Source organism: Schistocerca piceifrons, chromosome 11 (assembly GCF_021461385.2).
Source record: "Schistocerca piceifrons isolate TAMUIC-IGC-003096 chromosome 11, iqSchPice1.1, whole genome shotgun sequence".
Classification (NCBI taxonomy): domain Eukaryota; kingdom Metazoa; phylum Arthropoda; class Insecta; order Orthoptera; family Acrididae; genus Schistocerca; species Schistocerca piceifrons.
The window spans coordinates 317,077-332,898 of NC_060148.1; the positions used below are offsets into that span (position 1 = coordinate 317,077).

The window sequence follows — 15,822 nt, forward strand, 5'->3', positions numbered from 1 at the left end:
CTTTTAGTGATGCCATTAAGTTGATTTATAAGGAGGAGCCCATCTCTTTTATATCTATTTACTATATTATTTTTCTCCTGTTTTTAATTTAATACTTTCCTTGGCTGTTTGAGTAATCTTTCCTTATTTAACTTACATGAGTTCTTTTTCTTATGGTTTTTTGTTTGTTTTTTGTGTTGCACTAGATTGGGTGTTTATACTGTTATAATTGCTGGTTGATCTAATTCAAATTATTCTTCATTAGGTTCCCTGCGTTCTGTTGCTCAAACAATGTCATATGAAAGTAGGCTAGCTTTGATTTTATTGTCTTTGATTATTCTAACTGGTAGTTTTAACATGTTTAATTTTATAAACTATCAATTTTATTGTTGATTTATCAGTATTTCTTTTCCTTTAGCTCCAGCTTGTTTTGCTTCTTATTTGGCTGAAACTAATTGAACTTTTGATTTTGCTGAGAGTGAGTCTGAATTAGTTTCAGTGTTTAATATTGAATATAGTGCAGACGGTTTTACTTTGATTTTTTGGCTGAATATACTAGAATTCTTTTTATGAGAATGTTGTTGGCTGTAATTTTTTCAGGTGGTGATTTTTATTCTTTCTTTTTTATTAAGCTTGCTATTATACCTTTTGGGTTTGAGTTCGGGGTACTTTACCTCGGTTTCGTTATGATAAATTAATATATTTAGCTTGAAAGAGCTTTTTTAATTTTTTTTTATTTTCTTTATTGGTTTGCTATATTGGCTGTGCTTGCCCTTCTAACTGTGCACTCCATTAGGACAATGTGGTAGCTGCGTAATTTCCAGACAAATTTCAAGTTCATAATAAAGGAACACACTTCGGTGCCCATTCTCATGGTGGCAGCTTCGCTGAAGTAATCTCTCTGTGAGGCAGCCCAGCAGATGGTCAGTTGACTCTGTGACTCGTGTATCTTGGCAACATAGGGCACTAGCTGTTAAGAGCAGAGAAATACCTATTCCAGTCCCAGACAATTATAGTTTTCGTAAACACCAGTTGAGATTACGAAGGTAAGTTGCTTAGCAGATCACCAATACGGGATGTTTCAAAAAGGACTTTACAACTTTAGAAAGTCATATAAATTTATTGAAAGAAGAGATAGAGCTGGGTATAGTGTTATTCTGTAGGGAAACACATCAAGTATTTTTACATTAAACTGAAGAGGTTGTGTGTGGCTTCTGTTGGTACTGCTGCTTACATCCCATCGGAAGTCAATTTCTTCCCAAACTCGTTTTAGCATTGAAGGTGTAACTTGCTCAATGGTGGCGTAAATTCTTGCTCAAAGCTCAGGTACAGAAGCCGACACAGGAGGTGCAAACACGATATCCTTGATGAATCCCCATTTAAAAAAAGAAAATCGAGTGGTGTCAGGTCTGTGCTATTGGCGCATCACGGCCGATCCATTCACCTGGAAGGCGGTCGCAGAAAATGCTGGACATCAGCCAGGTAGTGGGGTGGTGCACCGTCTTGCGTGACGTAAACATTTCGTTCTCGGTCATCCTGATCGATTTGTGGTATCAGAAATTGTTGTAACATATCCAGGTACGCTATCCCGTTGATGGTTCTGTCATGGAAGAAAGCGGCCATACACGTCGTTCTTGCTCAATTCAGAGAAAACGTTCAGTTTAGGGCTATCACGAACATGTTGCAATGTTTGATATAGATTTTCCTTGCCTGAAATTCTGATATGGTGTGTTAACCTTGCCACTTAAGTCAAAAGTGGATTCATCAGAAAAGAACATTTTATCCTAGAAATTTTCATCCTTGCGTGATGGATTTTACACATCCGACCAGAAGTTCCTGCAAGAAATTTCAATTTGTGTTTTATTGCTTGCATGATCGTTAATCCGTACGGTTTCAAATGCAAACGATTTCTCAACACACGCCAAACAGTTGTATGTGGGATTTGCAGTTCGTGAGATGCATGCCGAGTCGATTTCGTTGGACCGTTGACAAAACGTTGTCTCAATCGCTCAACAGAGTCGTAAGATGTGCTCGGACGACCTGTCGATTTCCCATGTCCTACTGAGCACCCTGTTTCTACAACACATTTATGCCACTCATAAATTGTGGGCCTACTAAGGAACATCTTCGGCGTACTCGGCACCGAAATTATGCTGAACTGTTGTCGCAGACTTAGATTCTTCAAAGCAAAACACACAGCTAGCACGGTAGCACGTCCGGCGGAGGTAGCCATCTTTAACGCAACTGCCGCTAGCGCTCCTTACGGTGCGATTCGGCACTAGCGGAATACGCGAGACAAAACTTGATGTATTTCCCGACAGATTGACGCTACAACCACCTGTGTAGGTACTAGGAATTAATTTGTATGAATATTCAGAGTTTTAAAGTCCTTCTAGAAACACCCTGTATTTTTATGGCCGTGTTGGTATTGCGCTAGATCTCCATTTTGAAAGACTTCGTGATTGACTGACACTGAGATGAAATTAGAAAAGAAAGAAATTACACTACTGGACATTACAATTGTTACACCACGAAGATGACGTCCTACAGACGCGAAATTTAACCGACAGGAAGAAGATGCGGTGATATGCAAATGATTAGCTTTTCAGAGCATTCTCACAAGGTTGGCGCCGGTGGCGACACCTACAACGTGCTGACATGAGGAAAGTTTCCAACCCATTTCTCATACACAAACAGCAGTTGCCCGGCGTTGCCTGGTGAAACGTTGTTGTGATGCCTCGTGTAAGGAGGAGAAATGCGTACCATCACGTTTCCGACTTTCATAAACATCGGATCGTAGCCTATCGCGATTGCGGTTTATCGTATCGCGACATTGCTGCTCGCGTTGGTCGAGATCCAATGAGTGTTAGCAGAATATGGAATCGGTGGGTTCAGGAGGGTAATACGGAATGCCATGCTGGATCCCAACGGCCTCATATCACTAGCAGTCGAGATGACAGGCATCTTATCCGCACGGCTGTAACGGATCGTGCAGGCACGTCTCGATCCCTGAGTCAACTGATGGGGGCGTTTGCAAGACGACAACCATCTGCACAAACAGTTCGACGACGTTAGCAGCAGCACGGACTATCAGCTCGGAGACGGTGGCTGTGGCTACCCTTGAAGCTGCATCACAGACAGGAGCGCCTGCGATGGTGTACTCGACGACGAACCTGGGTACAGGAATGGCAAAACGTCATTTTTTCGAATGAATCTAGGTTCTGCTTACAGCATCGTGATGGTCGCATGCGTGTTCGGCGACATCGCGGTGAACCCACATCGGAAGTGTGTATTCGTCAATGCCATACTGGCGTATCACCCGGCGTGATGGTATGGGGTGCCATTGGTTACACATCTTGGTCACGTCTTCTTTGCATTGACGGCACTTTGAACAGTGGAAGTTACATTTCAGATGTGTTACGATCCGTGGCTCTACCCTTTATTCGATCCCTGCGAAGCCCTACATTTCAGCAGGATAATGCGCGACCGCATGATGCAGGTCCTGTACGGGCCTTTCTGGATACAGAAAATGTTCGACTGCTGCCCTGGCCAGCACGTTCTCCAGACCTCTCACCAATTGAAAACGTCTGGTCAATGGTGGCCGAAAAACTGGCTCGTCACAATATGCCAGTCACTACTCTCGATGAACTGTGGTATCGTGTTGAAGCTGCATGGGCAGCTATACCTGTACACGCCATCCGAGCTCTGTTCGATTCAATGCCCAGGAGTATCAAGGCCGTTATTACGGCCAGAGGTGGTTGTTCTGGTAACTGATTTCTCAGGACCTATGCACCCAAATTGCTTGAAAATGTAATCACATGTCAGTTCTAGTATAATATATTTCTCCAGTGAATTCCCGTTTATCATCTGCATTTCTTCTTGGTGTAGCAATTTTAATGGCCAGTAGTGTAGTTCTCAACTCATTTGGTGGATGTGTTGTTCGAAATAACTGCACTGGCATCTGTTTGACAGAGGAGGATAACATGGTGGTGTAACTGACTTGTGACGGACAGAGGGTCGCCGAGTTACACCGTGTTCCGGACTCCGCGTTATGGCAGCCACTTACGAGACCGAGGAGACGTCAGCCGGGGACCTGGGTGCGCTGCTGGACGCGGGCGACGGCGCCACGGTGACGCTGGCCGCGGGCGGCACGAGGCTCGTGGTGCACAGGGCCGTCCTGGCCGCCAGGAGCCCCGTGTTCGCCGCCATGTTCCGGCACGACATGCTGGAGGCGCGCAGCGGCTGGGTCCAAATCGCAGACGTGGAGGGCCCGGTGCTGCGCCAGCTGGTGGCCTACGTATACACCCTGAAGGCCCCCCAGCTGCCGGGGATGGCGCCGCAGCTGCTGGCGGCCGCGGACAAGTACGGACTGTCGGGTCTGAAGGACGCGTGCGAGGAGCAGGTGGCCGGGCAGCTCACCGTGGAGAACGCCGCGGCCACGGCCGTCCTCGCACTCAGCCACTGCTGCTCCGGCCTGAAGGGGGCTGCCGTCGCATTCGTAAAGGACCACTTCCACCGGGTGGCTGTGACGCGGGGCTGGGCAGACGCCGTGCTCCGACACCCGCACTTTGTAGCGGAGTTGACTCGCCTGATTGCACAGCCACCTGTACGACCCGGGTATGCTTACACAATATGTTCAAATATTCTCCCATAACTATGAAATACATGCTTGACAGCTACAGAAACCTCTATGAAGGTATGCATCAGCACATTCCTTACATCCTCATAACTGGTTCACCAGATGTGGCTAAATTAGATGACAAAAATCTTGAAACGGCAAAGTATTTTGAAACTTTATAAATTCTTTTGGCAATTTAGCTATGCCTAATTATCCCCTGACGGTCGACAACTCTTTTCTGAGTATACGCTTTGCTACTGTGGGGGCCCAGCCTTTGCAGCACTATTTCCCTTTCCGTGTAGCGAGTCTTTACTTGCACTATCCCTTTCTCCCTCTGCCTTTCCGTTAGATGGTCTTCCCAGTGCAGTCCCCACTCGGACCTGGTAGATGATTTAGGACCCTAGGTTTTCCATTCAGTTGTGGAGCTGTACACACCTTTTTATTAGTATGTTCATGGTCCCCATTGCTGGGTTTGTGTGACCACAACATTTCCAAATTTACATGAAGTGTCAGTTGTGCAGTGTGGTGATGTTTGCCTTTCCACTTAAACAGCCTTCATTTCCAAGGAGGTAGTATGCCCAAAATCAAACACAGTAGCCATCTTATTGTGGATAATCCACCAAGTACCTGACCACACAGTAATTGTACTGTTGGTGCCTGAGCTGCAGACTGCCCACGTGTGCCAAAGACTATGTCCCCAACACGAATGGGGCACGGGGACTCAGAGCGACAGATTGCTGGCCGGGTAGCTATTGCCGAGTCTGAGTGACGCCCGTGGGGAGAGCTCCCGTTCAGAGTGGATGGCACCGTAGTAGGTAACTTTCGTATCGAGTGGTTGAATCTTTCTGCCACTTGTGGTTATACAACCCCAACAGTCTCTTCAAAAGGAAGGAACTCATTCAACACAGAGAGATTCGGCCCCAGAAAGTTTCCTTCTCCGGCTACACTTTAGGAGGAACATAGGGCTAAGTGACAAGCAGAGAAATAATTGCCACGATACCGGGTTTGTACGTGGACATATGGGGGCTCTTTTTGGTCACAAACCCTTTACTCTTTGTTTGGAGTATAGAGAACAAATTTGGGGAAGTTGCAGCCATCTGCATTGTGAAGTGTGAGTCAGTTTCGATCGAAACAGCATCTCCGCCCCAGTCATGGGTATTGCTGGCTTGTAACAAGCTCGTTGACATTCTGGTGAAGTCTAAATATGGTTAAAGGCATCATTTTCCATCATAACCACCTTGCAGTCTCGTGATGAGCTACACACCAGCTTAGAGTGACAGAGTGTACACTTTGTCCATCATGTCCATAGGCGGCCATAGGACAATAGAGTTATCCCTCCCTAGCATCACTCCACACAGCGCCACCCAGATGGGCTTTCCACAATGCTGACTGGTACGTTTTCACCTCTGTTGTTTTTCTTGGCTTCCTGCTGCATAGAGGTGTTGATGTGGCTGTCCAGCATGCAACACCAGCTATTCTATTGGCAGGCATCTTAGTAATCCCCCAGTCTTTGGAAGACAGTACCCAGACAGTACCCTGGCAGACCCCTGAAATTGCCGAGGCTATTGGAGGTTGCAGACCATCTCTCCAACTGCATTTGAGAACTGTGATCCTGCATTTCCTTCCCCCAAACTGTGGATAGAGCGACTGAACTTGTCCTTCACTGTACGCCACTTAGAGCCGTATAATGCTTCATTCATTGAGTGGGAATTCTTCAGTGCCTTTGGCCCGATACAGCCCCAGGTCCAGATCACATTCACAAACAAATTCTTAAACATCTATCTGTGGATTGTTGGTATCATCTACTTACTATCTTTAACCGTATCTGGGGTGAGGATAAGCTCCCATTTCCTCGGGGGGGAGAGCACCATTGTTGCAGTACTGAAACTGGGTAAGCATCCCGCAGAGGGGGGTAGCTATTGCCCAATTAGTCTCGCCGATCTTCTCTATAATTTGCTCGAATGCATGTCGAGCCAGTGACTGTGTTGGCTCCTTGAGTCTCGGGACCTTCTAGCTCTATCGCAGAGCAATTTTTGCCAAGGTCATTACACTGCTGATAATTTGGTTTTCCTGGATTCTGACATCTGGAGAATTTTTGCCTGGCATCAGCACTTTATTGCTGTCTCCTTTGAACTACAAAAGACTTATAACACCACATGGTGACACCACAAGGTGACACCACATCCTCACTACCTTACATGGATGGAGTCTCTGGAGCCCACTTCCAGTTTTTTGCTCAGAACTTCTGGTCACTCCATACTTTGTGGATTCAATGTATTGAGTATCCCTCTCTTTGTAGTGACCATCAGTGGTCTTGCTGAAGCTCTAGGGTCTTCAGTGTCACACTTCTTGTGCTGACAATTTTTGCTTTAATTATTGCTCCTCTGTATGGGTCTTGCCGAATGCTGACTGCAGCGCCATTCGACAGGCGTAGTCGTGAGTCCTCACCTATGGCGCTCAGTTTTCTGCTGGCGAGACTTACGTAATGCACTTCTGTCACTGTTCATCCGTGACCAGACCTTGATGACTGATTACTCAATGTGGTGGAGATGTATTGTGCTGGTCTTTGATGCTGGGTTGACACGCCTTCCCCCATCGTTACCAACTTAGGGAAAGGTGCCGGCTACAATGTAGTAATACACTACGCTGCATCAGTAACACCATCTGGGGTGCAGACTGCTCTGTCCTTCTGTGGACGTACAAAACCCTCATCGTGCCCCATCTTCATTATGGGAGTCCAACATATGGTTCAGCATCTCTCTCAGCACTGTAGCCACAGGACCGTCACAGGACACAACTGTGGCGGCCAGCCTCCCACAGGAGCCTTTCGAATTAGCCCCGTGAGCAGCCTACTCGTGGAGGCTGGGGTCCCTCCACTTACAGATTAGTCACCAATAATAGCTTCTCAGTTATGTTATAAATGTTCACAGCTCCCACAAGCATACAAACTATTTCATAGTAGGGCTATCCATCTCCCACAACAGAGACCCAGAATCACAATTGCAATTCGTGTAGTGTCTCTCTTCTCAACTCCTACTTCCCCCACTGTCACCTCCCATCAGGGAGCAATAGTGCAAGCTCCCGTGGCATGTACCCTGACCTTGGGTCGGTCTCAATTTATCCTTTAAACCAAAAGATTCAGTTGAGCCCGTGGTTTTTGACCTCCTGTTCCTGGCAGTTTTCAATGGATTTCTGGGTTTGGAAATTGCATACGCTGACGGCTCAGTGGTCGATGGATGAACTGATTTTGCACACACATTCAGGGTGCAGTGAACTATGCTCCTTGTTAAATGGATGCGGTGACTTCACTCCGAACTGATGACCATCAAACGAGCCCTTAGTCATCCTTGTACTTGCACCTACAAGATGTTTCTGATCTGCAGTCACTCCCTGAGCAGCTTTCAGGCTATATATCACCCATCATTCACGACTATCCAGAATCTTTTTTCTGGCCTCCATCAAGCAGGACAGTCAGTCATCATTGGACTTGTGGTCATGTGGAGATCTCTGAGAATGAACAAGCTGACTTGTTTTCAAAGTCGGCTACCAGGATGACGATTTTGGAAATCCAGGCATCATAAGTGCAACTTTGGTCGACTCTGCACCATCAACTGTTGGAGGCCTGGAACTCTGAATGGTTCACTCTGGACTCCCCAAACAAACTGAGGGCAACGAAGGAGACTGCGATCACATAGCAGTGTTCCTTTGCACTTCTCACAGGAAAACCATCGTCCTTTGTTGGCTACACATTGGCAGCATTTGGCTGAGCCGTGTCTACAATCTCCAACGTGAGAACTCATTCTACTGTTGTGACCACATGGCAGTGGCCCTTGTCCTAATGGACTGCCCAAATTTGGCTGTTTTGCGGCAATATCTTAAAACCTGACATTCTACCCCTGGTGTTAGTGATGATGCCAAAGTGGCTGACTTGATTTCTACTCATCTCTGTAAGGTGGACACTTCGATCTCATTGACTGCTTGTGATGGTGAAGGGACACCCCACATCAGCTCTGGTCCAAAGGATCCATGGTGACCCTTGCTCAGTGGTTCAGCCACACTCCAACCCTTCCTACCTTTTTATGCTCTATTTCCGTTTTATATTTGCTGTTTCTGATGTTTTTATTTCTTAAAATGTAATCATTATGTCTGAGCTGCTCATTTTCTTGGGGCAGTGGAGGGTGAGATAGTGCTGGTCGGATGCAGAGGTTGTGTCTCACTTTGCATACTGTACCCCAACCTCAGACTGCATTCTGGGCCACGTGACTCTCCCACATGACTCCCTCTCTTTCCTCTCCTACTTCTCCTTGCTTTTGTATCTAAGTTACAATTAAGCTCCCTAGATTTACCTTTTGTATCCTTCCTCTGGGGATTAGATGAACAGGTTTATGACGTCCAAGTTTGGTCCCTTTTACTCCGAAAAGCAAACCGACCAATGCATAGTTACTTGCAGTGATAAGCTGTGTTCATTGAATGTGTAAAACTAATGATTATTTACGTTTTGGGATCAAGTGTTTCAATGAAGGGCAGACTGACTTTGTACACAGCATAAACCATATTTGCCATGAACGCAAAATGTGCAGCAAAGGGCACAGTCGGACAGGTTGCATCCAGGGCTGCTGAGTGCTTGTCCTTCATTCTGCACACTGCACTGGTCGCTGTAAACCTCTCCACAGAGAGTAGAATTTGAAACTGTGTGCTGTCTGCTCCCTTTGATAGTGAGGTACATGTACATAACACCTGTCCTGCTGCATAAACGAAAGATGAAGATGGGGAGCAAATTTGTCACTCATTACCAGCACCAGGGGCCCTGTAGTATGCACTAGTACAGTTCAGGGAGGGCAACAGCATACTTAAAATTTTTCATTTCTGATGTTGCTCTGTTCCAAACATTGATCTGTGGAAACATTAAGTGTTGTAAAGTAGACAGAGTAATCACTGCACCAACATCTGGACTACAGCTTTGTGCACGGCAAATTTCTTTCACTTTCTTGGTACGTGTATGTGATGTGCCCATAAATACCGTAACGAAATTGGTTTAGACTCCCTTGCCAGTACCAGGCTAATTATGTATTTTTTAAAATACAGATTAGGTAGGAGTAGCTGTAGGAGTGGGGTATTATTTTATAAATGACATACAAGTCCTGCCAGTCTTTCACGATGATTCTGTACTTATACTCTGTGTCATATGTTTTTAGTCATAATTATGTGACCATGTTATAGACCATTCTTTGATTTAAGTTCTGAGGAAGGCACTCCTAGCAGTGTTGAAACCCGGTTAATTCGTTAAAAATAGTGACCGAGGGCTGTTTTCTTTCAATTCTAACTATTCACAGTCTCTGAACGTGCAGCCATGTACAAAATTTTGCGCAGCTGATGTATATACATTCAATTTGTGCTTCATTTAAAGAAGCTGTTGTCTGGTATGCTGATCTACTGCTACAGAGAACTTGGGAGAAGCGGTGTGTTAACTGATTTGCACAGTGGTAAGTCATTCATCGTACTGGAACTGCTATTGTCACAGGCAGTGTGTGTTCTTCTATCTTTCCAGACAGTCCCTCAGCAGCAACTCGTGTAGCGAGCAGTCCCCTGGCCCTCACGTGAACACGCTCGCCCACAGCGACCACGGCCAGACACCTGCCACTGCTGCGCCGCCCGCGGCTGCCCCCGACATTCCTCCACTCGATGCCGCCACTGTCTCTCGTATGCGGTAAGTTTCATCACTAAGCATGGACAATTTTTGCACTCTTAGTACCATTTATAGGTCAGTCAACCACATGTTGTAGAAAGAGATGCGAATTTTGCTTTACCGTATTTCGATAAATCAGAACTGAAGGTGTCGCAAAGAGTTTTTCCTTTCGCATGTTTTGGGGATCATCCTCGTCCAGCTTCTATTGCCAGGAAAGGGTCCCTCAGGTCACTCCCCTCCACGGTTTCTGCTGGTCTCCAACTGGATATCAGCCAGTGGCTGTAGGAGAGGCAGGCTGCTGGTCGTATGGATTCACGGTCTTCTTCAGTCCCTGCAGCTAACGCAGGGAAGTCATCCAAACCCACTAAGGAGAAAAAAGATAAAAAGAGGCCTTCAAAAAGATGGAGGACATTCCAGTGTTCCCACACCACAGGATCCCACATGCTCTGCTTATATGGCCACAGCAGTGATCCTGACAGCCCCTGGGGCTCCAGAACGCACCACATAACATTTCTTAGATCCCACGTGTGTTGACAACACCAACACTCAACCGGTGGCTGCAGGTGACCCTGTGACATACCCTATTTCCTTGTTCCCTTCAAATCCTCCCATTATACTGACACCACGATTCTACAGTGGAATTGTAGCAGTTTTTCCCACCACCTGGTTGAGCTGCAACATCTTCTAAGCTCCACCTCTGTTTTCTGCATTGTCTTCAGTAAACTTGGTTTCACACAGTTTAGACCCCTGCCCTTCATGGGTAATTGGGGATATTTTAAGAATTGTGCCGATGATGATAGGGTATCAGGTGGAATTTGCACATATGTTTGAACCTTATGTATAGCGAACTTGTGCCTCTGGATAAAATGTTGAAGGCTGTAGCTGTTCGGGCAAGGGCATTTCAGGATTATACCATCTGTAACATTTATCATCCTCCCAACGGTGGAGTGCCTCAGGATGTAGTATATTTCATAATCTTTGGCAACTCAATGTCTATAACCCTTTGTGGGGTGGTACCACAATCAGTGGCCGTGGTAAAGACATCGATAACTTCCTGGCAGATCTCAACTTCCGTCTCTCGAATACTAGTGCCTCCGCACACTTCAGTGCAGTACATGGAACTTTACTTAGCCATTGAACTTTATGTTTACAAGCCTGATCTCCTATCCACCCACTGGAGGTTCCACAATGACCATTGTCGTAGTGACCACTTCCCAGTCTTCTTTTTCTCTCCCTCAGCGACACTCACGTGGGCACCCACCTAGGTTGGCTCTCCACGGTGCCTACTGAGATGTTTTCGCCTCCACTGTAATTCTGAGCTTCCCACTACGTGGAGGCATTGGCGTGGCTGTCCAGAATACAGCAGCACCCAACCTGTTGGCAGACGATGTGGAAATCCCTTATTCTTCGGGATACCCCTCTCCCCCACTTGGAAGACTATATTTTGGTGGGCCTCAGAAATCACAAGACTATTAGTGATTTCTCCAATGCCATAAGCAGAATCTGTCGATAGAGCACCGCAACTGGACCTTCGGTCGACTTGACGGCACCAATTGTTGGATTTCTGGAACTCGGGATAGTTCGCCCTCGACTGCCCAAACAGAGGGCAGTAAAGGAGACCACGACTACATGCAGTGTTCCCTCCATGCTTCTCATAGGGAATCCTCTGTCCGTGGCAGCTATGCATCATTCGCACTCATTTGAAGCACCGCAACATTTTCTGATGTGAGAAACCCCCATACTGCTGACGAGTTGCCCAGCTGATGGTGGCCCACGTGCAGCTAGACTACCCAATTTTGGCTGCAGTGTAGCAATATCTTAAACTTGCAGACATTCTACCTCTGATGCTAGCGGACAGGTTTTGCGTTCCACCTGCAGAGGTGGTTTCTACTCGTCATTGTGAGGTGGGACACTTGCCCTTATTGACCGACTGAGGGATTGTAGGGATGGCCCTCACTTGGTGTGGCCTACGAATCCCATAGCACTCCTTTCTTGTTTGTCTAGCCTGGCCCCTACACGTCCCACCTTTTTAATCTCCTTGCTCTTTCATGTTTGCCGTTTTTAATGTTTCATGTTTCCTAAGCCTTTATCTTGTCTGTGTTGCTCGTTTTTTGGGGGTAATGGATGGTGAGGTGGTGATTGTGGCATTCATGACTGTAATTACTTTCATTGTTTAATATTTATTAGTGGTATAAGGATGCAAAGTAGAACCCGTATGAGCAGAAACACTGTTTGTGAGAAAACCATTAAAGCTACATGAAAATGAAGAGCAGCATAGAAAATATGTTGAAATTTGCATCCAAATTGATGTCTGATATGTCTTGTGACATAGATGTGGTTGAAGTAATGCAGCCATCCAGTGCTTCCCTTGAAATCACTGTAATATATGTTGCGCAGAATTTGATGTGCATAACATACTAGGTCATTATCGTGCACATCCCGTAAATGGTATTGAGCATCCTTGAAATGTGCAAATGCCAGTTTTTGTAAGAACTGCACCATGTCCTCCCTTGAATATATGTAGTTTTTCTTGTGCACTAGACTGTCATATTGCTATGGATTTATTTGAAATCTGTTCATAATTGTTGTTTTACTATGCTGTGGATGATCCTCTATGTATTTAATTATGTTTAGTATCTGCTGCTTGGACAACAATTGTCTTTTACTACGTTTCACTGCAGATGGGATTTGTGGTTCACTGTCCGACAAGTACCACGACCTACATAGCCCAACACGTTTTTCACTATCACTTTCACTTGTTAAGCATGTATCGTCATTACACTCGTCGTGTGCATTATCTGCACAGTCGAGCATATACGACTCCACACATTCCACTGACTCATCTTGCAGAAATGCTAATATTTCATCTGTCACTTCTTTCTCACCCTGGAAAATTCCTTGGGTTCCCTGCTAACAAGATGTCAACTTTGACAACTGTTGTTGTAGACATAATGCAATGTCTGCTTTCTTTATTGTTGTCATTTCTGTGCATAAACACCACTAGCACTGCGGCACTGTTGTGAGTTACTCATTGACTAAGGTATTCAATTAGCTCTGTAGTCTCGTGGTGTGCTCACCGATCGATACCTCCAGTCCCGCCCCTGTTCCCATTGTCGTTGCATCTTAGGACTATATGTGGGGTGTCAAATGCCGTAAACACCATTGGTCTTTTGTAACCTCACACTCAATGGATTCCTCGTCAGACATACTCACACATGTGATTGTTCATCGCCCTCTCCATAACTCATTGACAGTACCTGCTGAAATCTGTGAGAGGAATGTCAATCACCAGACTGCCTGGTTCTCTGTGTCCTGCCACCATTCCTCTGGTTGTAGAGGAAACACGTCTGCCGTTCACACCTCCGCAGGTTGGTGGCTCTGCCTGTTGCCAATAACTACACATACATGAAACTGAAACTGAACATCTCTCAGCCTTAAACACGTGTCTGCTTCAACAACAGATTTGAACTACTGAGTTCACCCCCATTCTCTTAACAGCCAATTACACGAAAACAGAGAAGCGCCACCACGAATTATCCCATCATATCAGATTGTAGACTTGCAGTAACTCAGCTTTCCAGAACATGTGTTGGACTTGGGCTAGGGAGGGAGTTCTTGCATGGAAGCAATAATGATACAACCAGGTGTTAATTACAGTGCAGGTCGAAGAAAATGCATAATAATAATAATGAGAGGATGTGGGACAAACAGGGTCTTAAAACATCACTGATGCAACCAGATTTGCATCTCATTATGATAACAGCAGATACGGTGAATGGCATGAGCCACCTCATTTGCTCCTTACCAGGCAGTTTCCACAGTTCAGGGTTTGACCTACACTAGTAGAATCAGTACACATGACTTTCATCTCTCCATGCTGTGCAGGTTTTTAAATGAAGTATTACCATTCCTAGCATTCCGTAGCAGTCTGTGGGTTCGTGTGAACCCGTACACACTCCAAACTAGTCAAAGGTCCACCACCTCCACCATAGCTGCTCCTAGGAAAGCACTTTGGGTGTCAAACCCACTTCCAGTGGCCACTGTAAAGTCGTTCAGAATTCACGTAACCTCTCTCGCTATTGATATAAAAGATCAAGCACCGTTTCACGTCATTGTCAGAACACCACGGCCATTTAGAATATATAAACTATGTTAGTCCAAACAACTTACGGGAATTCAGCCAGGTAATATTTTCAGCGACCACCGATTATTGCCTTGAAAATGGTGGGGTGTACTCCTGCTGTAATATCGGTGGTCACTGAACATATTAACCGGTTCATAAATGCTTCAAATGGCTCTGAGCACTATGGGACTTAACTTCTGAGGTCATCAGTCCCCTAGAACTTAGAACTACTTAAACCTAACTAACCTAAGGGCATCACACACATCCATACCCGAGGCAGGATTCGAATCTGCGAATATAGCGGTCGCGCGGTTCCAGACTATAGCCCCTAGAACCACTCCGCCACTCCGGTCGGCATATTAACTGGCTGAATTCCCGTAAGTTGTTTGAAAACTGTATATGCCAGGAGAAACTCGGGTTTCACATATGTTAGGCCATCATAATAATCACAGTGTCCTTGGTCTCAGGTTAGAACCCAACCGTTGCTTAAATTCTGAATAAAAATCAGTAGCAATGGTGGGCAAACACTTGTGGCGTAAGAAGTCATGCTTGTTTTCCCAATAGCCATGTCAAAGAGCGAAAAGGAGCAAGCGGAAGTTCGCTACTCTCTTGCCTATGGGGTGGTAAACTGCCCATAAAGGCAGAACAACCAGCAGTGGTCAATGGTTCGAGGATGGGGAAGATAATGGGAACCACTGAATTAGACATGTAAAGCACGAGGGTGTGCTGAAAAGCAATGCCTCTCGGTTTGTGGCTTTTTTTTTTAATATCGGTTGAAAACTTAAATGTCACACATGTTACTTGGACAACTTTCTCATTTTGCTGACGCATGTTGCAAAACTTTGGCACTAGTGGGCTCTGAATTGTAGCGTGTAAAAGGGCGGTGTGTAACTTAAATATGTTGGTGTGTGAGAAACAACTTGTTGTGACCAAATTTCCAAATGCACAAAACGTGTCTCCAATTGAAATCTAAAGAAGAATGAAAGCCATGTACATTCTGATTTTATATGCATCAGTAATGTGCGACATTGGGTTATTAGTACTCTTAATGAAGGTAACAGTGTGCCAACCTCAATGTGTGTGCCAAAGATTGGAGTGGACGATTGCATATGGAAACCGACGAGACTCGTCTGAATTGAGTTGATGAACTCGCACGAGAAAATCTGCAGATAACACAGACACAGGTGTCGGGTACGTGAGGGGGATCACGAGAGCGTGTACAGGGCCATCACTGCAGAACTGCGGTACAGGGAAACTCTGTGTGTGGTGGCTGGCTTGACTGCTCAGTCCTCGCATGAAGCAGAGCAGATTGGGCACCTGTCAACGATTCATTTCGCGTTTTGAGCATGAAAATAATAGTTTGCTTAACAACATTGTGACAAGTGATAAAAGTTGGTTCAATGAATGTGTGCAGGT

At 45.7% G+C, this 15,822-nt stretch overlaps 1 protein-coding gene across 1 annotated transcript in view; it reads left to right on the forward strand.

Annotated features, from left to right (window-relative positions):
* The window catches only part of LOC124720173 (ankyrin-3-like), a 43,960-nt gene that overhangs the window by 26,911 nt on the left and 1,227 nt on the right, over positions 1-15,822 (forward strand). Inside the window, exons 2-3 of the mRNA XM_047245499.1 lie at positions 3,993-4,596; positions 10,146-10,304. Of these exons, the coding sequence (XP_047101455.1) occupies positions 4,031-4,596; positions 10,146-10,304 (725 nt within the window). The 5' untranslated portion in view covers positions 3,993-4,030. The remainder of the gene's footprint in view (positions 1-3,992; positions 4,597-10,145; positions 10,305-15,822) is intronic.